Source organism: Schistocerca nitens, chromosome 8 (genome assembly GCF_023898315.1).
Source record: "Schistocerca nitens isolate TAMUIC-IGC-003100 chromosome 8, iqSchNite1.1, whole genome shotgun sequence".
In the NCBI taxonomy this organism is placed as follows: domain Eukaryota; kingdom Metazoa; phylum Arthropoda; class Insecta; order Orthoptera; family Acrididae; genus Schistocerca; species Schistocerca nitens.
Window position 1 is genome coordinate 235,424,181 of NC_064621.1, and position 25,760 is coordinate 235,449,940.

The 25,760-nt window shown below is 38.9% G+C and overlaps 1 protein-coding gene across 1 annotated transcript in view; it reads right to left on the reverse strand.

Moving 5' to 3' along the window:
* LOC126199249 (leucine--tRNA ligase, cytoplasmic) overlaps positions 1–25,760 on the reverse strand; it is a 168,122-nt gene that overhangs the window by 63,682 nt on the left and 78,680 nt on the right. The window contains exons 4-6 of the mRNA XM_049936044.1: positions 24,221–24,382; positions 12,453–12,697; positions 9,695–9,920 (exon numbers count right to left, since the gene is read on the reverse strand). Coding sequence (XP_049792001.1) covers positions 9,695–9,920; positions 12,453–12,697; positions 24,221–24,382 — 633 coding nt within the window. The remainder of the gene's footprint in view (positions 1–9,694; positions 9,921–12,452; positions 12,698–24,220; positions 24,383–25,760) is intronic.

Below are 25,760 nucleotides of genomic sequence, written 5' to 3' on the forward strand. Positions count from 1 at the left end.
TAAAAGAGTCTTGCTGCTAGGTAACAGCCATGGGAGATGTGTATGCCAGGACAAATCAGGAATCTAGTACCAGGTCACAAGTGTTGTGAAGCTAAGTGATAGCCTAGCCAGATGACACAGGATGAAGGGAAATGGTGTATAGATTTAGACAAAGACGGTCAGAATATCAGAGTAGAGGGAGCAGGGAGCAGCTTGGCTGGAGCAGAGAGCACCTTGGCTAAAAACAGAAATTACAGCATTATGGGTGATTTGGATGAAATACGAGCGGTGACTACACACACAAGCATGACTTTTGTGGAGGTCCAATGGCACCATGACTAGTGCTGGTTTAACACTGCAATGAGCTGTGTATACACACTGAGCATGGTGCTATTAACTGCAGTGCAGTGCCTGATGCTACAATTGTGAGATGGAGATATACTAGACACGCCCACACTTGAATAAAAGAGGGAAAGACAGGATAGCTGAGCTTCTAGCAGAAAATGTACGGGAGAAAGAGAAGTGCTGTGATTACTGATGTCAGAGGGGCCCATCTTTTTTTTGTTTAGAACAATAATTCAGGCACCATGTTACAAAAGAAGTTAAATTAACAGAAGAGCCTCACAATATGCTTCAGAATCTGCATAAATGTAAAATTAGCTTATTTCAGCACAATATTTGAGGGTTGAGTAATAAGGTACAGGTTTAAAAAATTGAGAAAGTCCTGAAATGATAGACATTCTGTGCCTATCTGAGGACCACACAGCCATAGCATCAGAGAAAAATACAGAATATTACATTCCAGCATCTTGCTCATGTACAAGTAATATGGGAAAAGGAGTTGTTACATACCATATATCAAGACAGAAATTAAGTAGATTTTGTAGTGGTCAGCACATGGAAGTGTGTGCTTGTGAGCTTGTGAATTAATACTGCAAAAATAGTCCACTTTTAATTGTAACTGTATATAGACCTCTGCTCATAAATTTTGAATTGTTCACAAGGAATTTCAATTGCTTACTACGCTACCTGTCAGACAGCAGCAAACAGTTAATAGTCTGTGGTGATTTCAATGTAGATTTTCGAAAGGAGTTTGATATGCAAAATGGGCTAGGAAACCTTATTTTGATCCTTCAAGTTAATCTCAGTAAACTCCCCCTCCCATGAATAATGACAAAAGGATTCTAATTGACACTGTTTTCTTTGATGAAGGCTTAAAGCAAGAAAATAATTTTACACCCAGTAACAAATGCTCTCTGTGGCCATGATGCAAAGTTAGTCAGGATATATAGTACAGTGTCTTCACAGTATTGATACTCCTCAGTGGACAAATGATTTTAAGGGTAGTTTCAAGAGGTTACCTGGAACAAAATTTTCTATGAACCAAAAGCTGTCATGAAATTCAACCTGTTCCATGATAAGTTCGTACCATTATTTGAAAATAGCTTTCCGTCAAAGCTAATCAGAAAGGACACTAAATAGTTACATAAAAAACCATCACTCTTTGGGGAGTTAAAAGTATCTTGTGAAAGGCAAATGGAAATGTATCGTTGGCAAGATACAGTAGATCCTGCAGTAGTTGCACACTACAAAAACTATCCAAAATTATTTACAAAAGTTGTTAAAAAATCAAGGAATAAGCACATTATGTCAGAAATCTGTAATTCCAACAAAAGACTTCAGGCTACATGGAATATAGCAAAATGAGACAAGACAACCAGTCAGAGAACAGGATAACATAACTTTTGAATTAAATGGAAGGGTTACTAATGATGAGTCACAGGTAACGAATGTGTATAGTAATCAACAGTTCAAGAGAAAAATCACAGCAGTTATGTTGCAAAGGCAACTCTCATAAAATTTAGTCATATAAATGAATCACCAACTTCTACTCTGAAATTAAGAAAATTAAATACAGTCAGCAGGTGAGTGTTGAAGTGATCATTATAGCAAAAATCTACTAATATCAATATCGCTGGCCCCTGTTTTGATCACAACCGAAGTAGATCCTTCCTACATGTCGGTCATGAGCCTGAAAATGGCACAGTAAAATTCTGAAACTGGTTGCCAAATAAAATAAGGTTGGAAATCTGGTGGCTGAAAGGTGTTTAATTTGACATCCTCTATCGAACAGAGTCCAGCAACCATCTCTAAAAAGATGGACATACAGCGAATTAAATATTCTGTCAAAAATAAAAGCTCATCTAGACCTGTCAACATTTCCATCAGAGTAATAAAGATCTGTCCCCTATACAAAAATATTCATAAATATGAAATGCATCACTAACTCAGGGCATTTTTCCACAGAGATTGAAATATGCCATTGTTGAACATCTCTACAAGAAAGATGATAGGAGAAATGTCAACTACTGACCTGTGACTACTGACGTCATTTACCAAATACTCTGAGAAGATAACGTATTGTAAAGTAGTATCCCACCTGAGCAACAATAATATCCTCAGTAAATCACAGACCGTATTTCAGACGACTACTCCACTGAAAACTCCATTTACATGTTCAATCACCAAATTTTACAAGCATTAAATAACAAGAAGTAATGTCGACTGGTATTTTCTGCGACCTACATACAGGAATTCGACTCTGTGAATCACAAATTCTCTTGGATAAATTGTGGTTTTATGGAACTGATGGTATAGCCAACCAACAGATGTCATATCTAATCACAAGAGCGAAGAAAGTTGTTCTTACTAATTCAACCAATGTGATCAGGGGAGATGATTCTGACTGCACAGAAATCGCATAGGGGGTTCCCCAAGGTTCAGTCTTAGACTGAATTTTCTACATGATAACTTCGTGAGAAGTCCAACTCAAAATGATCACAAACTACTTGTGTCTCATTGTACATTTTATGTCCTTCACTAAGACAATGTTCCACAACCACAGATTTTTCTGGCTGAAATAAAAGTGTGTGAGATACTGCTCCACAAAGCAATACAAGACTGTACAAATCGTTTGTCCAATATAGGCTTTCCTACAATGGCAGGGAATTTTGTAGACATATTAGGATGCAAGTGTTTATCATAAGCCCAGGCATAAGGACCAGTATCTTCATGCATCAAGTTGTCGTCCATATACCAACGCAAAAGGGTCCTCCATACATCGGTAAAAAGACCTTATGCCACCTCAGATGCAGATAGTTTGACAAAAGAACTGGATCGTCTAAAGGCAGTGTTCAAGCATACTGTTTATACCGACAATCAGATCTGTTGTGCTTTACAGATTGCACCTTCGCAGGAACCAACAGAAGATACAATGGCATTTCTATCTTTTGTGTGTAACATACCTTTAAAAATAAGAAGAGTTTTATAGAGATTTGATATTAAAAGTGTATTCCGCCTCCCAGCTAAGACTAGAACACTGCTTGGCTTAGCAAAGGATGATTTTGACTTGAGGAAAATATCCTGACACTGCAGGAAAGCCTATATTGGACAAACGATTCATTTGGTCCAGGATCGACGCGTGGAGCACCATCGCAACACACCTTTGTTTCAGCCTGAGAAAACTGCATCTGTGGAAAAACTGTCTTACTGAAGGACATAAAATGTTGTACAATGAGACACACGTGGTTGCCCTGCATCATTTTATTAGGACTGTATTGTGAAAGAAGCTATTGAAATCCAGCTGTCTGATAACATTATAAACAGAGATAAGACATATTCTTTAAGTAAGAGTTGGAGCTCTGTTTTGTTTGACATTAAAAAACAATGGTCTTTGTTTCAGTCATCACAAAGTGTTGATTTATGATGTTATGGTAGACTAGTGCCCAGTTACTACAATTCTGATTTCTTCTCCGGCAGGCTGGACAACTGAGCGCTCTTTATCAGGTGTGTGCAGGTACTACCTGACAGTACACTTGTCCCATCAGTAGAAGATTTGAACTGAACTCACACAACAGAGATTCCCTGAGCTGCTAGGGAGACAAATATCGACCCAAGCAAAACCCTCTGTGCCTGAGCCAGCCTTATGTAACTGGAGGGCGATAGGTGTCCCACAGATTGTCTTCTAGAGACTGTTTTACCTCACCAGCCATTCACCTTGTCAACACACAACACCACCTTGAGGTTGAGGCGCCTTCTTTGCAGTCCAGGCAGTGAAGCCAAGGCCTCCATTCTTTGAAACACACAACATTCCACGACCGCATCTAATCATGGCCCCTGAAGTATGCCCACAGTTCACAGTTGAAGAGGTCTGGTGGTGCCAGCCAGCCCCCAGCTTGGCAAATCTGGTATCACCATGCAAATACCCAATCACTGTTGACGAAGACCCCTAGGAAAAAGACAGTTCTCCTTCCCTAAGTTGTGGAATACTCTTTGTCGGGCAGCTCTGCTTAGTCTTATCCGGTGAGCCTACCAGTAGCTACCGTATTTACTCGAATTTAAGCCGCACTTTTTTTCCGGATTTTGTAACCCAAAAAACCGCCTGCGGCTTAGAATCGAGTGCAAAGCAAGCGGAAGTTCTGAAAAATGTTGATAGGTGCCGCCACAACTAACTTCTGCCGTCGAATATATGTAGCGCTACACAAGCATGCTTTGTGGGCACAAAGATAAATACTGGTGCCAAAACCTCCGCATCAGTAAATAACTTTAAAAAAAAAAGGTAGAAGACGAGCTTTTTTTTTTCTCCGCCCCGAGTTTCGACCACTGCATTTTCATACATTATCCAACGAAGTAAATACAAATTCCGTATTGTTCATCTTCGAATGTAGCAGAATTTCAATGTACCACGAAAATCCGACTGGCAAGACTGTTAGGGATGTTTGTCAATATGGCCAACTCTACGTTCCGAGTTTTTTCCTACCTGTGAGAAGAGATGGTTGCTAATAGGAACCTGATGAAATGTGAATCACATGCAGTATTCTCTTCACCATAAGAATAATACGAATATAAACATTTTGCCATGTATTCTTTCGTGTTTGCTGCTATCTCATTTAAATCCTGTCTGCGTAATAAACTACGAAACTAGAGTGAGACAACAGCAAACGCGGAAAAATATACGTATCGTGTCATGTTTATATTCGTATTATTCTTATGCCTAATAGTGATACAGTCACAAACGAAGCACGGCAACTGACTAGATTTTAAATGTAAGATGACTAATTTCTGTGCAGAATTTGATGTACTAAAGAAGCGGCCGCAAAGATTTTCAAACGGAGGAAAATTTTCGCAAAACTCTCGTTCAGAACATGTTCTATCATACGCACGTTCTATCATACGCATTTGGTTCTTGTTGATCATTATCAAAGAAAGCAGCAGTGTAAGTAACAACAAATAGCAGTCTCTTCAGTCTCTTGCCATTGTTTCGCTAATGAGACGATTCCCTTTTTTAAAAAAGCGGCGGTAGCGCGCACAAAAGCAAGTCATGCCGCGAGCGGCGACAGGCCGTAAACACGTACTATCAAAATGCGACAAACAATGCATTACACAGTACAGTAATGCATTTTCAGCTTAGAGTGACGTAAACACCTATAACAAAGAAAACGGCACTTATCAGATCAAAGAAAAATAAGCAATCGATTCAAACCAGACGAAGCACATGAAAAAGGAAGGGTACCCGTATAAATACGGACGGAGCGCCTGACGCATAGCAATGGCTACCTGGTAAAGCTAACTGCTAAGCTTACGACTCGAACCAAACTACTGTAGCTGTATCGTCATTCATTCGACCTAAATTGTGTCTCATATTACAATGGACCAACTTTGTTTCGATTTGGAGGTGCGGCCTAAAACTTTTCTCTCCCCTTGAATTTCGAGTCTCAAATTTCAGGTGCGGCTTAGATTCGGGAAATTTTTTTTTCCCTTATTTCGAGTCTCGTTTTTCAGGTGCGGCTTAGATTCGAGTGCGGCTTAGATTCGAGTAAATACGGTATGCCACTGCCGGCATAGCCCATAGTGTCATTGAATTAGCAACCTCCCCACCCCTTCTGATTCTAAAGGTGTCTACGATAAGGCAGTGTCCTCCGGCAACATATATCGAGTAATGTTCTGACGTAACTCAACTTTAAGGAATTAAATCTTCACTGCTCAAAGTGGTGCTCAACACACTCATCTTGAAGATATTTAAGGAGTTGGGCATTTTGACTACTGCTTCACAGTATGTTTACTCATGAAGTTTGTTGTAAATAATCCACTGCAGTACAAAAGGAACAATGATGTACATAATTTCAATACCAGAAGGAAAAAATTAGTCGTTATTCTGCATTAAGGTTTTCTTTAGCACAAAAAATGGTATATAACACAGCAACTAAAAATTGTAGTAACTGACCCAGTGATATAAAATGACTGACTGACAAACAAGTGAACACTGTCCAAACAGGCCTTGGAGGCCCAACACTACTGACCAGCTGCTGCGTCATCCTCAGCCCACAGCTCTCCTTGCTGTTTTCAGTTTTGTGACCAGTGTCACTACTTCTCAATCAAGTAGCTACTCAACTGGCCTCACAAGGGCTGGATGCACCTCACTCGGCAGACCTGGACAGTGATCCATCCAAGTGCTAGCCAAGCCCGACAGTACTTATCTTTAGTGATCTGACAGGAACTGGTACTATCACTGCAGCAAGACCACTGGGATGTCTGACAGACAGACAAGCGAAATTTATAAACAAACCAGAACGGTTTCACCTTGGCAACTTCTCCTACTCTGCAGAAGAATTTCTATTATTGTAATGTGTAAATGGTGGTGGTTATGCATTACCAACTCACATCTGTACATTAACATAAATAAATAACAATAAGAGAAAAAAGCTTTTAAATGTTCAGCGTGTAGCCATATTCACAAATTAATTCGTAATGTGAATGTAAAGTGACTTTCTACATTATTATGATTTATCGTGTAAATGATCCATGGAACATAAAACTAGCTAATGAACTAACATATCTGGTGATATCGTATGGCCACCACTCTGAGAAAGTGTGATATGCCTCACAGTAGACCTTCTGCCCTGGTGTCACTCACTCCAAATAGAGGCTCTCACTACAGGCTATTCCTATATGGTGTGGAAACCATTTCCTGACACCCATATTTTGTGATTTCAAACTGTGAAAAATTCATTGGAGACCATACGGATAACAAGTTAGAATGGTGTCAACACATAAACTAATAGAGAAGTTCAGTTTGGTATGTCTTGCACTTAGAAGCATCTTTCATTGTGTTGAACTAAAGACAAGAATGTTGGCTTATGTTGCATATTTTCATTGTTTTGGTATTGTGGGATTAACCTACAACAAATAAAGGAGATATTCAATAGGACCAAGCTGTAAGAATATTGCGTACAGTAGGTAAGGTATGTCTTCCAGAACCTTTTAAAGGATCTTTGATTTCTCAAGCTAACTTCCCAACAAATTTACTCATTAATGCCTTATGCTGATAAGGCATTAAAACTAATTTTAAAGTAAACTTGCCTACTTGTCTAGGGTTCAGAATAGAGTTATGTATGCTCACGATAAGACATCCAACAAGCTGCCACCTAACATAGAACAAGAAATGGAAATCCCAACCAATTAAAAAAATATCCAACCAATTAAAAAAATATCTTGTCTGCCCCTCTTTTTACACATATTTAGATTCAAGGATTGAAAAGTTCTGTAAGCTACAGGGCAAGTATCAGTGTTTGTTGGCTGGCTGGTTGATTTGGGGGAGGGGACGAAACAGCGAGGTCATTGGTCCCATCAGATTAGGGAAGGATTGGTAAGGAAGTTGGCTGTGCCCTTTAACTGGAACCATCCCGGTATTTGCCTGAAACAATTTAAGGAAATCGCAGAAAACCAAAATCAGGATGGTCGGACACAGTTTGAACCATCATCTTCTCAAATGCGAGTCCAGTGTACTAATCACTGCGCCACCTCACTCAGTCAGTGTTAGTTGTAAATCTACTACTTTATTGAAGTGTAGTAATGCACTGTAAACACAACTCAGCACGTACAGTATTTCAAAAATACAAATGCAATCAAGCAAATGGTAAGCTAATAATAGCTTACAAACAGAAACTCTAGTTTAAATGACAAGGCAGCAACTTTTTGCAACGTATTGCTTGTATTCTAATTTATTTGATTGAATTTACATGGTGTAAGCATGAATGTAATGAAAGAGTATAATGACAGTTTACCACTAATACAGAAGTTTCTATGATTTCCCTATCTCCTTTTAATATATAACTTGAACTATATCACAACTCTGAAGGTTCTCTTTCTTGGTGGGGTATGCCAAACACGATGACTGAATGAATGAATGGAAGTAAAAAAAGAAGAAAACAAAAACTGTTTCATTCACAGAAGTTAAAAAAGATTTATTTGCAAGTTCAACTAACAGTTATGACCTTAAAAGATACGCCACTTCCGAAGAAGCCACAGATATTTAATCCCAGGCAGAATATTCAGTTTGTAATAATGAACGTCCTGTATCATACTCAAGCAATGTTGATTGCAACTTCATGAATGTAAAGTTTTATTTTATTTATCCCTCCATAAACAATGTAGGTCGTATGGATGTTGTCAAAACATAAATGCATAAAACACAGAGACACAGATACATAAACATACACAATTACACACATAAATAGATACTACATGTCCTGTCTTGCTGACTAAACCATTGGACATTGTACTTGACTGTTCTATTGAATATATTGTAAAATGCCTCTTAATTGCAGTAATTAATCATTAGCACAATTGTCGACAAAATTTACACCTCATTTTAAATAATATATATAATTTTTTTTATGTTCCTGAAGGCATGTATTTAACTTTTGTCTTTGATTTCTTGTGGTAGTTTATTGTATAATTTAATTCCATTATTGAGCACACTATTTTTTTTTTTTTTTTTTTTTTTTTTTTTTTTTTTTTTTTTAAATTGAGATATACGTTGTGGCTGGACCTGTTCCATGTTCGTGTAGAGACCTGTTCTTTGGGTACTGATCAACATCTTTTTTCATGTATTTGCAAAATGTACTCACATGGAACAGTCAAGATTGCCATAGATATAAACAACTCAGTGCAGTGAGTTCTGTTGCTGCTTTTTGTCATAATTCCCACATCCCTTTTCTGTAGCTTTAAGACTGTTTGTCTGTACCGCTCATTTGTTCCCCACAACATTATCCCATAACTCGTCACAGAATGAATACAGTATATGCAAAATATGTTGTTCTGGTGCAAGAGCTACTATACACAGAATTTATTATTCTCTCTGCAAAGCATGCTGAAGCTATTCGTTTCCCTATGGCGGTAACAGCAACACGCTCAGTACATTTTAGTTGTGCGTCAACACGCATCCCTTGAAATTTTGTGTGCGATACATATTGTATGAGGTCATCTTTCACCTTTAAAGAGTTATTTTTGTGTTTTCTGCTTATGTGGAATCTTATACTACATTTTTGTAAAGTTAATTTCTTGTTGTCTGCCTATCTGCAATGAAGATTAGGAGCAAGGTGAGGGATAGAGCTTGTGAGGTACTCCATGCAAACATGTGTATTTTCAGTGGCAAACTATCTATCTTCCTACTTAAGCAATTAAAAATTGGGGAAGACTGCTTAAAACTTTTCATTTTTTCACAACGGTAAGTTTAAAAACATGAATGAATCTGAATTCCTGATTAGATGGTCCCAACAATGCATTTTAAATACACACACTCACTCATTTTCAAGTCTTTTTTTAAATAAATGATTAATTTCATTTAAACTTTAGTAATTTTCTTTGCACTTACCTGACCAGTAAGCTCTGCAAGAATATCTACACGCTCACTTTGTGCTGTAAGACCTTGATAAGACATATTTCTTGCTGCTCTGGTAGTGCAAATGAATACTTCATCTTTTGCAGCAGCAAAAGCTATGTACCGCATATCAGGTTTCATCCAACAGTTTGTCTGCGCATACATTGTTTCTGGACGAAGAGTAGCAGCAACAAGAAAAACTGGTCGTCCAGTCAAGGATCTTGTAAACGTAACCAAAGAATATATATAGAACATTTCTTATAAATAATAATTTATGCAAGTTTTAAAATTACTCCTATTAAATGCAATAAGAATAAGCATGGAACACAAAATTGGAGAGGAAATGGTTCAAATGGCTCTGAGCACTATGGGACTTAACATCTGTGGTCATCAGTCCCCTAGAACTTAGAACTACTTAAACCTAACTAACCTAAGGACATCACACACATCCATGCCCGAGGCAGGATTTGAACCTGCGACCGTAGCAGTCGCGTGGTTCCGGACTGAGCGCCTAGAACCGCTAGACCACCGCGGCCGGCAATTAGAGAGGATTGTGATGTGTTTGACAGATAGTATTTTCCAGTGAACATGTTCACTGAAATCAATTACAAGTTCCTATTCAATTTATATCTGGATATAATAGTTGCTTTACAGAAAAGAAACCAAGCCTACCAAATTCTAACAGCTGGAAAGTGAATTTATCAATCACATGCTTCGAATACACTAGGAGAGCTCCTTATTTTCATTTTATGCCTTTTCAGAGAAACCCACACGTAGAACTATCCTTATAATGAATAGCCTCTCTCCTCCGATTTGAAAGGCCCATTCTATGATCTGACTCTTGACCAGAGGACCTATTCTCCAAAAGAAAATTCCTGATGGGTGGGTTTGGGGGGGGGGGGGGGGGGGGGCTGAAGCTAATAGCAAAAATAGGTTTTCCTAAAGTTTTTAATTGACAGCCTGAAGGTTTGAGGTGAGAGAGGGAGGAGGCAGTGGAATATGCAGGCAGCTTTGTACAGAGAACCTACAGAGATTAAAACTGACACACACCAGATAAATTCTTGCAGTATAAATACCATGTCACAGAGCATATTTATTTACTAACAGCTATATTTCTCTAAAAATATGACTGATTCAAATCCTTAATTGTCATTAATATGAAATATCCTACCCATATGACTGGCTACATGATGCTGAAATGCAATTAGTTTTACATCAAATGCCACAGTAAGTTGCTAATATAGTTTTGTTCTAGACTGTAACTGAAAGCCCAATCTCTTTTTCATTATCATGCATCGTCCTGTACTCACTTTGAATTCTGTACCGACAACTGCTGGAGAATTCCTCTATCTATAAATCTTCATTCTGATAACTTCTCTAGTAACATGGAGAAAAGCTTTTACTCAATTTTCCTCACAAATACTACACAACCTGCTGCTTTTCATAGTTCACTAAATGTGTTATTTATGATAGACACTTTTAATTTCGATTTCTTACTGAAAATTTTAACTACCACCTTGATTTTCCACCCCCCCCCCCTTCTCTTCATTTTCTGGCATTTTTCACTGTGAATATTCTTGTTTACTGAATTAATACATGTTATTTGTTCTCTGCAAATTTATTTTTGTTCTGCCATATTATCTCTCCCCCCCCCCCCCCTCCACCCCTGCTGTTATATTACTTCTATCACTTACATTATGCATCCAAAACAGGAGCACACAAATAATTGTCAAATGTCAAAGTGAACTGAAGTACTTCTCTATTTGTTTACAACAGAACAGGAAGGAAAGTACAACCCTACCATGACACTGAAAATTAATTCAGATGCCCCAATGGAGCTTGGCTTTTACAATTTTAAGGTTAATTTTTGTTTACATAAAGTATACCTTTTTCAAGATCTACCAATTTAGGAAATTTTTGCCAAACATTATTGGAAACAGTGATCAATAGAGTATTATAGGATCAGTTGACTTTGTAGCAGCTCAGGAGAGCTCCGCCTACCATCCTCCAAGGAAGCCATGGGTCTGAAGATGGTTATATAAATATAACCGAAACCGGTCACCTATGTTATTGAGACGTAAGTGTTGTGATCAAGACTGAACTTTAATTAAAATACAATTTAGGAAAGTTGGAATGGCTACTTAGATTTACAAAAACAGTGTGTGATATAGTACAATGTATGTACAGCTTTCAACACCTGGAAAAACAGCTATGTAACTATTCAAGACATTGTACATAATAACTAAATTATCATCTCGGCTGGACATCTGAAAGAGCATTGCTATGCCAATCAATGGCAAATAAATTGCTTTTTTGTATATTATCTTTGCTTCCTGTCCCCCCACATGCTTCTGAAAGGATGTTATGCCAGTTGTAGCATTACGTGGTTAATAGCAGTGGGGCAATACTATGTCTTTAGCAATTATTGTATAATTTATACAAAAAAATGGCAATTTTAGAATGGCCCCCTCTACCTTGCCCTTGCCCCCTGCATAAATTTCTGTAATATTCTAATTGCTTGCTATGTCAACACAAGATAGGAATCTTAATTAACACCACAAAAAATTTGCTTTTTCATTCTTATAAACAGCTTGTACTTTTTCTGATTTGTGTAAAGGAAGACTGTATCAGTGTGGTAAAGTAGTTTGAGTGTAGGGTCATTAGCATCAAGTTTTATACACAAAATTAAATTTAATGTTCCAAGAAAGACACCAATTCGAACAATAATTCATGACATAAGTTTAATACTTACTTCAGCTTCTCAGGGTATGGCTCCTGAAGCTTCATCTTAACCACAGTATATTCCATTGGACCAACCCCTTCTCCAGTGCTCCTGTCATGATCCATGCAAGGTTGCCGATCAAATGGAGAGTAGATTGTGTAACGCTTTCCAAACTTTACTTTATCAAGAGCATGAAGCCGTAGAAACTGCCATCGTACAAACTGGTCATAAAATGGGTTGGCATCTGTTGTGATAAATGAGCGTCGCCAATCAACCTGTAAATCACAAAGAGAATATCTGCTTACAAAAAGTAGATGAACATACATTTACTGGCAGCAGCATGGTGGCCACATATGAAAGACTGACCTTATATAATGAATTGTACCTTCAGAGAGAGACTAGGCATATTGTGGTAGTGGTGGTAGTCGAGGTGGAGGAGGTAAGGGAGAGGAGGGGTGAGGAGATGAATTTGTCTGACAGTTGTATGCTGCATCTGTATCTTGGGCAGTGCCATTTCTTTTCAAGTTTATTAGTGTAAAGAGCTGCATTAAACCAGTCTTCAGACTGAAGACGATGACTACAATATACTTTAATTGTCCTCTACACGAGCAGGAACTGAGGGACTTTGTTTTTTCATGAATGTAGGCAAATGATAAAGAATATATCTTAGTAAATATAAGCAGTAAGTGACCCGGGGATGTTTACTGAAAAATATTATCCTGGTCTTCTCGTATAAGCTACTTGGGAAACAAACTAAACAGGCTTGCATTTGCAGTGACAAAATTCTCCTACACAAGTAATAGGGACACTAGGAAAATTGTTTACTACAGCTATTTCGAGTCTCTTGTCCAATATAGAATAATCTTTCATGGAAATGCAAATACTATAAATATGTGCAATATTAAGCCTAGATATTTACGCAGACCTTTATTCAGGGATCTAAAAATTTTAAGTATTCCATGTATATATATATTTCTGAATTGTTTATCTGTACCAACCCAAAATTAATCATGGAAAACAATTTCCAAAATATGTATGATACATGAAACAAAAATAATTTCATGTTACTATCTCACAGACTAACACTCAACTCTGACTCCTCAATACAAGGTTACTAAAATTCATAATAAATTAAAAGTGAAAAAAACATTGTATGGAACTAGGTTTACCGAAGATAAAATTACATGCCATCCTACATCCTAGTGTTGGTATTCACTCAAGGAATTTTTAAATGGTGATGAAGTTTTGTTTTTTAGAGTAATGAAATAACTTTGTACTAATTTTTGTAAATAAAGATTACCTTTAGATTTCTTTTGATGAATTTTATGTATCTCAGTTACATTATCTATAATGATGAGTCTCCTATACTTTAAATCAATTATTTGTGTATGTACATAATGAGACAATAAAATTTTGATTCTGATACATGTAGGTGCTGAGCAAATATTTCATTATGTTGTCCAAGTTTATCATGGAGAGTAAAAAATATTGATTAGTGTTCAAGTAATTTAAGAATCTTCAAGCTCGTTGTATGATATATGGCATACCCGTGACCGCATCTTAGATCCTACTTTAGACCCATCATTGACGCTGTATGTCCATGAATCCATCTACATCGCCTGACAATGGGTGAAGCAGCCGGAAGAAATGGTCAGATGCCTGAGTGTGATACCATATGGCGACGTGATGATTTAAGCCTCACACACTTTCCAGCACTGTAATTCAGTTTGTGTTAGTTCTGATTATTTCATTTGTAGTCCTGTAAATAACCGGTGCCCAACAGCTAAAACGTTTAGCAGCCTTTTTGTTGAGCTCGTCTGCAACTCAACATCTTCATATGGTGATTAGCAGTTTGCCATTTCCATAATATTGTCATTATTCCACCCTGAATTTTCCATTGTTTAGTAAATGAGTTTTGTAATCTTTATTGGGGACTACAAAACTTGTGCCAAAACTGGCCCAATTCAATTGGATAGCATGGCTCCCACAGATGTGAAATTTTTTGACTAGTGACAACAGCAGCTTAATCAGCATCATGATTTGGTGAAACATTTCAATAGCTTGGCTCACCCTGAAGCTGCAACCTCTGCAGACTATTTCAACTTTCCAGCTGTTTAACAATACATAGGACGACTTGAAAGTTTACCAGAAGTGAAACACACAAAAGTGACAATCAGTGACTCATAACAGCAGCAGATTTTTTTTTTTTTTTTTACCCTAATTTCTGTTTCCTCATGCCGAAATTGGCCCTGCAGTCAGGGCACTCAGTGTTAACACTTTTGGACAAGTCTGCATTGCTGAGAGAACATTTTTTTTATAGTTTATTAGAACTTTTGCAACACTGTATGTCAGACTCAGGAAGTTACACTTAATGGATCACAAATCTTCAAAGGTTGAGTAGGAAGTGTAAATTTACATGTTCTTGTGGCCTACTACACATAGGAAGTTTAATCAGAGATGTAATTCATATTTCCCCTGATAGAGACATGCGTGCACAGACTGTGGCAGTCAGATCAATTGATAGCAGAGGATTTGTGACTGGCTTCTGCTTTTGTAATTTCCCAAGCTGCCCAGCAACCATTTTCACTGACTTTGAAGTGTCTACTATTGTCCTGGCAATGACCAACAAAATGCTTCACAATTTCCTTCCAATCTTACTATGGTAAAAATGTCTCATTCAATAGTGGCCCATCAGCCCCGTTCTACTCCACCTCATGTGGATGAGGGATGTCACACAAGATGTTTTCGGTTTTTGCCTACTTATTCTGATTTGTTTGACTTTACAGTCACATTGAAACTGCCTTCATTATGATGCTGAATCCCAACTGTTTTCATAAGGGACACAATGGAAGTATGCAGAGTCAGATAGCTGTCTAGCCGCTGTGTTTGTATCATCCAGTTCAATAACATTACGGGAAGTCATGTTCAGTGGGTCCACAAAAAGTAGTGTTACACACGTAAATCAGGAATGTAACTTACATTCTTATTTGATGCAGGTACACATCACTATGATCAATCAACCAAAATACTTTAGTTTTCACACTCTGCCTCTGAACACTTTCAATCCAAATTTTGAGCTTATGGGCGTCATGAGGTTCATTGTTATGCTAAATGCTCTCTGGAAGTATAAACAAGTGGTCAGGACACTGCCTTTTCTTGTGGGTACCAATCAATCTCCAGAAATTATTTTTGGACTTGATGGCTATTTGGCTTTGGTTTTCCAGCCTTCAATGCCTTGTGAAGAAACTGAAACTTTGTGTTACCAATCTGCACCATTATTTGAACCTGGTCTACAGACATCCTTGAATTTTCAGGCATACATTATTTAAAATCTTCTGCAGTGATGTGTTTATAAAGTAACAGATTCTGATGATCTTCAGAATGAAGTGAAATAGGAATTAGACAGGTTGGAACAACAGCAAGTGCTTTTGCCTATATGCTTCAGTCAATGGTCTCTCCCTCAGTGGCCATAAATAAGCCTGGTGACACCCTAAGCACATACGGTTACTTTAAAATTATTGTAAATGCCCAAGCAGAAATAAGATTCATATCCTGTACCTCAGCACAATGAATTCTCTTTCCACATTAACTGGTGGCCATTTTTTTTTTCCAAACACTGACCTGGTGAAGTCTTATTTCTGGCTTCTGCTGGCTGAAGAGTCGCAGAACATCTTTGTATTAAATACACCTTTAAGTCTTTACCAATGTAATACACTGCTGTTTGGGGTGGCAAGTGCACTGCAATTTTCCAACGGCTTTTAGAACAGCTGGTAGCAGGTGTTCCCAAATGTAACTGTAATTTTTCTAAATGTTTACTGTTGCAACTTTGTCACTTACCTAGGATCATCCTTAGTAAAGAGGGGTTAGAGCTCACAGGACTACATCAAAACAATCAAAAACATGCCAGTTTCCAAATCTGTCAGCAGGTGTTTCAAACCTTGAAAACCTGCTCATAAGTCACCACTGGTTTTGGCAACAGATGCATCTCCACATAGCATCAGGACCATTCTTTCCCTTATAGTTCTGAATAGCTGGTTGCATGTTTCCAAAATCCTAAACAAACTTCAAGAATATTATTTGGAAACAGAAGAGGAATTGCTGGCCGTCACTTCTGGAGTGAATCAGTTCCACATTTTCCTTCATGGAAGTAAGTTTCATATAGTTTCCAGTGACAAGCCTTTGCAGTCTTTGATAGGCCCAAGGCAAAACTGCCATAAAGAACATTGTACTCATTCAGTTACAAGTACTTCATACATTATTGAGTTTCCCATCAACATTCCATGACAGATGCCCTCTTCAGACTCTCTATAACACCAGGCTTTAAACTTGATATGAAACTGTTTTTAGACTCCCAGGCTGAACAGTCTTTGGAGAACTTCTCAGTAACTTCTAGGAATGATGCACTAGCTTCCAGCAGGATCCTCTACTAAAGTGTGTTTTTCTGAGCGTCTGCGTAGGGCAGATGGCCAAACTGTCAGCCTTAGTATCACTAGGCCTCAAGTTTTTTTGTGTGATGCCACCGGCTCCAGATTTGCTAAGGTGTTCTGATCATGAAGCAGGAGGCCAATTGTCAGGCACTGGTGTCTGTGGCTCTGTAGCTATGGTCCTGTGGCTCCTCCATTAATCTCACTGGAAGAGCAACGTGAAACAGTTTACTTGCAGTTATGTGTATTGATTGCAAATGGACAATGACATCACACAAGTAGTGTGCAGTTGTTTGACCCATCAGGCACAGCAGCAGTCTTATTTCTCTTTGCCACATTCCACTCAGCCATGGGAACACCAGCATGTGTAATTTAGTCAGACCATTCTTTGGAACTACATACCTCATCCATGTTTATTCTTTATTCCATTTTCCATATGTCATCAGGTTGCAGCAGACAACAACAATGACAAAAAAATGGCTCAAATGGCTCTGAGCACTATGGGACTCAACTGCTGTGGTTATCAGTCCCCTAGAACTTAGAACTACTTAAACCTAACTAACCTAAGGACATCACACACATCCATGCCCGAGGCAGGATTCGAACCTGCGACCGTAGCAGCCGCACGGCTCCGGACTGCGCGCCTAGAACCGCGAGACCACCGCGGCCGGCAACAACAACAATGACAGCTTCTGCTGTTACTGCTGCTAATGAGCCACAGTTTACAGTGGTTGCCTTTTCGTAATTCTTTTTATGCCTGTGATGGCATTGGACAAATCATGACTCTTGTGTTCAATCCTGCCTCCAACAGTTTGGCAGAACATTCTGTCCACAGCTTTAAGATCCAAATGTCAAAGGCTACTGAAGGCAGCCACATCATAATCAGATCTCAATACTTTCATAGTTCCTTGCAAAGCAATGTCCACTAATGGCTGCAGTCTGGTAAAGCTGCTGCATGGACATCCCTATGGGATGCTGCTGGATCTATTACTACCACCGCCTGGTCCACTTGACAAAGCAACAACTTTTTGTTCAGGCGCTCCAGTGTCAGTGCGTACCAATGAGCCGACCCCCTGGTTGGGTCTGGGGAATCCCGGCCAGTTGTCCCCACCATCTGAGGTGCTACTGCAGGAGTGATCACCTCTGCATCGTGACCTATAGCATCCTGCCAAGGACAACAGGCATTCGGTCCTTCCATCACCTATGTGTGATCTTTTTTCCTTGCCAGTGAAGCCGACAGTGCTTCTGACACTTCAACCTGAGCAGCCAAAACCTCCTTATTCACTTCCTCTTTAGGGTCAGAACATCAATGTCCTGGAGGTGCCAACTGAGACCTCATCTGACACAAGCACCCTCACTACACACCACTCGACACTGGTGTAATATTCTACAATATTTATTATTTTACTCATCAGTTTCTAGCTGTTACGACTTCATCGGATAAGAAATTAGTGTGTCTGGCTGTGAAATATTTGTGGACTCAAAGATTTTAAGCTAGTGAACCTACAGAGTATCTCAGTTGGTTTCCAAAGTTGCCAACTATTATTGTTTGATTTAGGATTAAACAAGAGGAATTAGTGCAGTAAAAGTGGGATGTAAAAGTATTTAGCTTAGATTATATATGTGACGGATTCATTAAAGAACTACATCACAAATTACCACAATTGTGCTGAGAAGTTTCGGTTACCTTGTCAAAAAAGGTAACTACAGTTATTTCAATTGCCCATTTAGCCTTACTCGTAATATTTTACCTGTTTGCAACACTGGCTTTGTTAAAGATAAGCTTATTTTTTTCAGTCAATCCTTTGAAACAAGCCCGCAACTTTACAATATATTATTCAACTCGTCTTTCTCCTCAAAACAATTGGTGTAATTCGTCATGTAGATCACATATTTTATCTTAGCTAAATAGCTGTACCTCTCATTTTAGTCATAAATCAAATATTAACACTTGTCACATTTCAGAACCAACTGTGACACCCTAGTTTAAAAACTTGGGGCACACAAAAATTGCACAACCACACATTCGTGATGGGGTAACGGCCAAAAAACAGATCATAAAATAATAAATATTGTAAAATATTACACTAGTGTCTTGCATTTTTTCATTGTCCACGTAACACATCTGCTGGCATTCCCTCTATGCATTCATTTTTCTGTATGAGGAGTTCATCGTTTCTGTTAATGACACTCCTGATGTGTTAATGGAAGATGCTAAATGCAGTTTCATTAGTATCCATGCCCTTGTCCAAGCTGCAAGTTTTCTTTTGCTGGCAGCTGTTTCAACTGTAACATCATTTTGTGGCTCTGTCTTTTGGACTACTTTAGCCTGTGAGAGGCTGAAGGTATGCACTGGAAATAAGGTGACTGGGAATGGATACTGTTTTGATAATACATGATGCTTTTGGCAATTAGCTGTGCAAGTGGCACTTACCAGAAGCATTCAGATGCAGTTATTGCCATATACAGGGCTATTACAAATGATTGAAGCGATTTCATAAATTCATTGTAGCTCCATTCATTGACATGTGGTCACGACACACTACGGATACGTAGAAAAACTCAAAGTTTTGTTCGGCTGAAGCCGCACTTCAGGTTTCTGCCGCCAGAGCACTCGAGAGCGCAGTGAGACAAAATGGCGACAGGAGCCGAGAAAGCGTATGTCGTGCTTGAAATGCACTCACATCAGTCAGTCATAACAGTGCAACGACACTTCAGGACGAAGTTCAACAAAGATCCACCAACTGCTAACTCCATTCGGCGATGGTATGCGCAGTTTAAAGCTTCTGGATGCCTCTGTAAGGGGAAATCAACGGGTCGGCCTGCAGTGAGCGAAGAAAAAGTTGAACACGTGCGGGCAAGTTTCACGCGTAGCCCGCGGAAGTCGACGAATAAAGCAAGCAGGGAGCTAAACGTACCACAGCCGACGGTTTGGAAAATCTTACGGAAAAGGCTAAAGCAGAAGCCTTACCGTTTACAATTGCTACAAGCCCTGACACTCGATGACAAAGTCAAACACTTTGAATTTTCGGCGCGGTTGCAACAGCTCATGGAAGAGGATGCGTTCAGTGCGAAACTTGTTTTCAGTGATGAAACAACATTTTTTCTTAATGGTGAAGTGAACAGACACAATGTGCGAATCTGGGCGGTAGAGAATTCTCACGCATTCGTGCAGAAAATTCGCAATTCACCAAAAGTTAACGTGTTTTGTGCAATCTCACGGTTTAAAGTTTACGACCCCCTTTTTCTTCTGCGAAAAAAACGTTACAGGACACGTGCATCTGGACATGCTGGAAAATTGGTTCATGCCACAACTGGAGACCGACAGCGCCGACTTCATCTTTCAACAGGATGGTGCTCCACCGCACTTCCATCATGATGTTCGGCATTTGTTAAACAGGAGATTGGAAAACCGATGGATCGGTCGTGGTGGAGATCATGATCAGCAATTCATGTCATGGCCTCCACGCTCTCCCAACTTAACCCCATGCGATTTCTTTCTGTGGGGTTATGTGAAAGATTCAGTGTTTAAACCTCCTCTACCAAGAAACTTGCCAGAACTGTGAGTTCGCATCAACAATGCTTTCGAACTCATTAATGGGGACATGCTGCGCCGAGTGTGGGAGGAACTTGATTATCGGCTTTATGTCTGCCGAATCACTAAAGGGGCACATATCGAACATTTGTGAATGCCTAAAAAAACTTTTTGAGTTTTTGTATGTGTGTGCAAAGCATTGTGAAAATATCTCAAATAATAAAGTTATTGTAGAGCTGTGAAATCACTTCAATCATTTGTAATAACCCTGTATAATGCAACCAAATGAGTAGCAATGTATCAGTCCCATCTATGAGTGAATGTCCCTTCCTGAGCAATTTCACAAACCCTGTATTAACTTGTTACAAAGAACACTTACAAAAATCTAATTATCTGGCGAGTTCTGTACTAGTTCTGACATTCCCCTCCCATGACTACTACCCTGAACTAAGACTTTCTTGGTCGTCTTAAAACTTGCATTGCTAGACTTAAGATCTCATCCTTCATCCTGAAACATCTGACTGCCTCTGCTGAACTTCATGGGTTGTCTGAATGCTTTTGTCAGCCTCATAGGCATGAAAGCCACAGAGACAGCTGGACTGAAGCTATCGGACTTTCTTCTCCTCCTGGATCTTCTTGATGATTTAGAAGGCTTGATTGTAATCCAATTTTCTGGTCTAACCCTAAATGATGCTTGTAAAAGACTAACTCTATGATGTAACATGTCAATTCTGTGGAGTAACATGTTTCACTTCTAACCACTTAGGGTAACGAAAGAGGTTCGTAAACCTGGAAATGGGTAGAAATCATTAAGTGTGGAACATCTCACTGTGGTCGCTCTGGTTTGCCGTATGTGCAAGATTTGGTGCAAAAGGCATCAGTTCAGAACACTGACAAGCCGCGACAGTTAGTGAGCATCTCCACTTGCTGCGGAGGCCCGCTTATGCTTTGCTGTCACTGCTTGGCAGTGCCTCAGAAGCCATGAAGCAAAAGGTGCATGTGATAATGTCAATACTAGACCAGTTCAAGATTATAGGTAGGAGTGGTTATTCTCTAATGTCAAATGAGTACAGCAGTACTGCAAGTTCATAGCAATCTGTATCCCCTGCAATTATAAGTGAAATTGTACAGTGGAAACATTGTGATTATACAAGGTGTGATTGGAAAGTTTTAAGAATGGGCTTGTAATTGTACAATGGTAGTACTTACATGTTACTGTGATGCATCTCCTTCAAAATAGTCCCCTTCTGACTGAACACACCAACTCCAACGATGTTTCCACTTTTGGAAACATTCCTGGAAATTTTTTCCTGAAGTGTGTTAAGGATTCTCTCTGTATTTACCTGGATGTCTTCAATCGAGTCAAATCGCTTCCCTTTCAGTGGAAATTTCAGTTTAGGAAACATGAAGAAGTCCGCAGGGGCCAAATCAGGGGAATGTGGTGGTTGTGGAAGCACAGGAATTTTGAATTTGGTCAAAAACTCAATGATGGAGAAGGCACGATGAGCCGGAGCATTGCCATAGTGTAGCACCCAACTCCTGTCTTTCCACAATGCAGGCCTTTTCTTCCGCACCTTTTCGCGCAAACGCTCAAAGACACATTGTAGTATTCCTGGCTAATTGTCTGTCCTCCAGGGTTAAATTCATGATGCACAATATTGGTAGAATGGAAAAAAAAAAATCACCAACATTGTCTTCACCTTCGACAGACTTTGCCGTCCTTTTTTCAGTAGTGGTGATCCTGGAGTCTTCCACTGCGAAGACTGCTCTTTAGTTTCAGGATCATATCCATATTACCACGATTCGTCACATGTAATTACCCTATTTAACAAATGTGGCTCATTTTTAGTCTGATTAAACAGTTCTTTGCACACTTCAAGTTGGTATTGTCTCTGTTCACTTGACAACACTTTTGGAATGAATTTTGTGGACACTCAATGCATGATTGATCTTCAGTTAAAATTGACTTAACTGCAAAGAAACTTAAATTAAGTTCATCAGTAATCTGCTTGATTTTAAGTCTATGATCAGAGCGCACTAAGTCACGAACTTTCACAACATTTTCATTTGTTTTTGAGGTGGAAGGATGGCCAGACCATGGTTCATCTTCAAATGATTGGTTGGTTGGTTGTTTGGGGGAAGAGACCAAACAGCTAGGTTATCGGTCTCATAGGATTAGGGAAGGATGGGGAAGGAAGTCGGCCTTCAAAGGAACCATCCTGGTATTTGCCTGGAGTGATTTAGGGAAATCACAGAAAACCTAAATCAGGTTGGCCGGACACGGGATTGAACAGTCACCCTTCCGAATGCGAGTCCAGTGTGCTAACCACTGCACCACCTCACTCCGTTTCAAATGATTTACTGCCATTTTTAAATCTGTTGAACCAAACAAAAACATGTGACTGGCTCATACAATTATCTCCAAAAGCTGTTTTTAATAGTTTGTAAGTCTCAGAAGCTGATTTCCTGCTTTTAAAAGAAAATTTCACACAAAGTCGTTGCTATGTTTTTACGTCCATTTTCACACAGACAAAATTCGGCAACAAGCCCTAACAGACCCACACTCAACCAGCTGCCACAATGAACTGAATAAAGGAAACACAGTTTCCTGTCAGAGGCGTTCAAGGACAAGGCAATGACTCACTTACTAGAGATCATGTTTATATGATTTGTTAGAGTAGTATTAGTTATTAAGTGTCAATTAATGGAGATTGTACGATAGACACAAATGACTGCCTCGCAAATAGGTGCTGCTTTAGTTCACAGTCATTACACAATTGAGATAAATCTTAATAACATATCGGTTAGATTATATTCAACTAATCCTTTAGTAAACACTTTAGCTATACTAAACTAGTACTTTCAATAATGTACTGATAATTTTGCAAGACCTGAAACTTAGCATTGCTACAGTAGGTTATTGAATTTTATTTCCCCACTAACATGTGTTATCTATTGGGTACATGAAATGATTACATGGCATCAGTGGCTGCCTGGTGGAAGTCTGACACCACTTTGGCAACTTACATGCTGGTGGAGGTGAGATAAAATGATTAGGACAACACAAACACCCACTCATGGAGCAAAGAAAGTCTCAGACCCAGCTAAGAATCTAATCCACGATCCTGCGATCAGAGGCAACAATACTGATCACTGGACCATGTGCTGCGGACTATTAAGTACAGATATGTTAATATTGGTATAGTTATAAATGCACTTAAATTAAATGTCTTTGAAGCTGTAAACAGCAGTATCTCCACTTTTAATTTAGATGATCTGAGCATTTATTTAATAATGATGTGCTCCTCATGTGCAACAATTGCCTCAGGTTTCTCCTATCTCATTTATGACTGAGAATAAAGAAGACAGATTTCTTATCTATCGGTTTATAGCAGTGATTGGTCGGTCACACACACACACACACACACACACACACACACACACACACACACACACACACACACACACACACAAAAAACAGTTACATCACATGAATTCACTCACTCAACATAAACTTTTTACTTTTTAGTTACTTTTGCAGTGAAATAATTAAATAATTATTGGATACAAGCACAGGTCAGTACTATAACAACAAGAAGAATCCCTTTTTTCAGCATACAAAGTAAGCCACATTTAAATTTTGTTTTTAATGTTTCAAAGTTATAATGGTAACTATGGACATGTATAAATAAAGTTAACTCAAAGACAATAATAGCAGCCACTAACAGGAATGCAAAAATTACCCAGAGCATAAACTGTGTGTGATGTAATTATGCTTAAATTATTTGTGATTGAAGATGACAATATCATTTGATTAAGAAATCATAAAAAGAACTTACATGGAGACCAATAGTTTTCAAGTCAGCAACAGCTAGCGGTGGAAAGTAATCAAGCCAATATAGCGGATCAGCAAATTTCTTAATTTCCTCATCATCAAGTCCCAGACTCTGCATAATTTGCCACTGATACTTTGCAGCACCTGCTTTTGCAGTGGCTTTGCTCTGAAATAGGCAGACAGTGTAACAAATTACTTCTTTGAAGGTATGGGTTTCATTCTCTCTCTCTCTCTCTCTCTCTCTCTCTCTCTCTCTCTCTCTCTCACACACACACTGTAGCAGTAGTAATATCTGAACAGATGATGATATGCAGAGGATCAGGAAAGATGAGGAGGAGGATGAAGAGCAGTTAGGATGGCCAATTCGTAGCCTTGAAAGAACGACCACTTATTTGAGGGGATGCGGCTAGCACTACAGATACAATTAAAACAGGGATGGGTGGAGGAGGTGAACAAAGAAGAAGGGTTAGGAAGAAAAAAATGAGGAGAAAGAGAAAATAAATAATATAAAAACTTATAAGTAATAAATACATCATAAACTTGAACATATAATTACAGTAAGAAATTTAATATACACAAATAAGTGTATTAAATGAAGAAAGAAATGAAGAGAGAAGGTAGAGGAAAATTATCTTCTTCTTTTGTCTCTATGCATTTAGAAAGACATAAGTATTTTCAAGTAGTGCTCACCAGGTATAAAAATGCGGGATGAAATATTTCTTCCTCATTCTATTCACTTTTACAGAGAAACTCGCTTTATAAAAGCAACACACAAACAGTTGAAATAGAAAAAACAAAAACGACAAAGTTTACATGAATCACAGACAGATGCTGTACATGATTTTCTCCTATAATAGAATAAATGTATTGTCCAATTCTGACAAGGGAACCTCCCCATCGCACCCCCCCTTAGATTTAGTTATAAGTTGGCACAGTGGATAGGCCTTGAGAAACTGAACACAGATCAATCGAGAAAACAGGAAAAAGTTGTGTGGAACCATGAAAAAATAAGCAAAATATACAAACTGAGTAGTCCATGTGGAAGATCTGCAACATCAAGGGCATTATCAGCTCAGCAGTGCCGTGGTCCCGTGGTTAGCGTGAGCAGCTGCGGAGTGAGAGGTCCTTGGTTCAAGGCTTCTCTCGAGTGAAAAATTTAATTTTTTATTTTCAGTTTATGTCACAAACTCTTATGTTTTCATCACTTTTTTGGGAGTGATTATCACATCCACAAGAAAACCTAAATAGGGCAAGGCAGAAGAATCTTTTTACCCATTCGCCAAGTGTACAAGTTAGGTGGGTCGACAACATATTCCTGTCATGTGATGCACATGCCGTTACCAGACGTGTTTTCCTGTGGAGGAATCGATTGACCTATGACCTTGCGATCAAATGTTATCGGTTCCCATTGGAGAGGCACGTCCTTTCGTCTACTAATCGCACGGTTTTGCGGTGCGGTCGCAAAACACAGACACTAAACTTATTACAGTGAACAGAGACGTCAATGAAGAAACTGACTGATCATAACTTTGCGAAAATAAAGA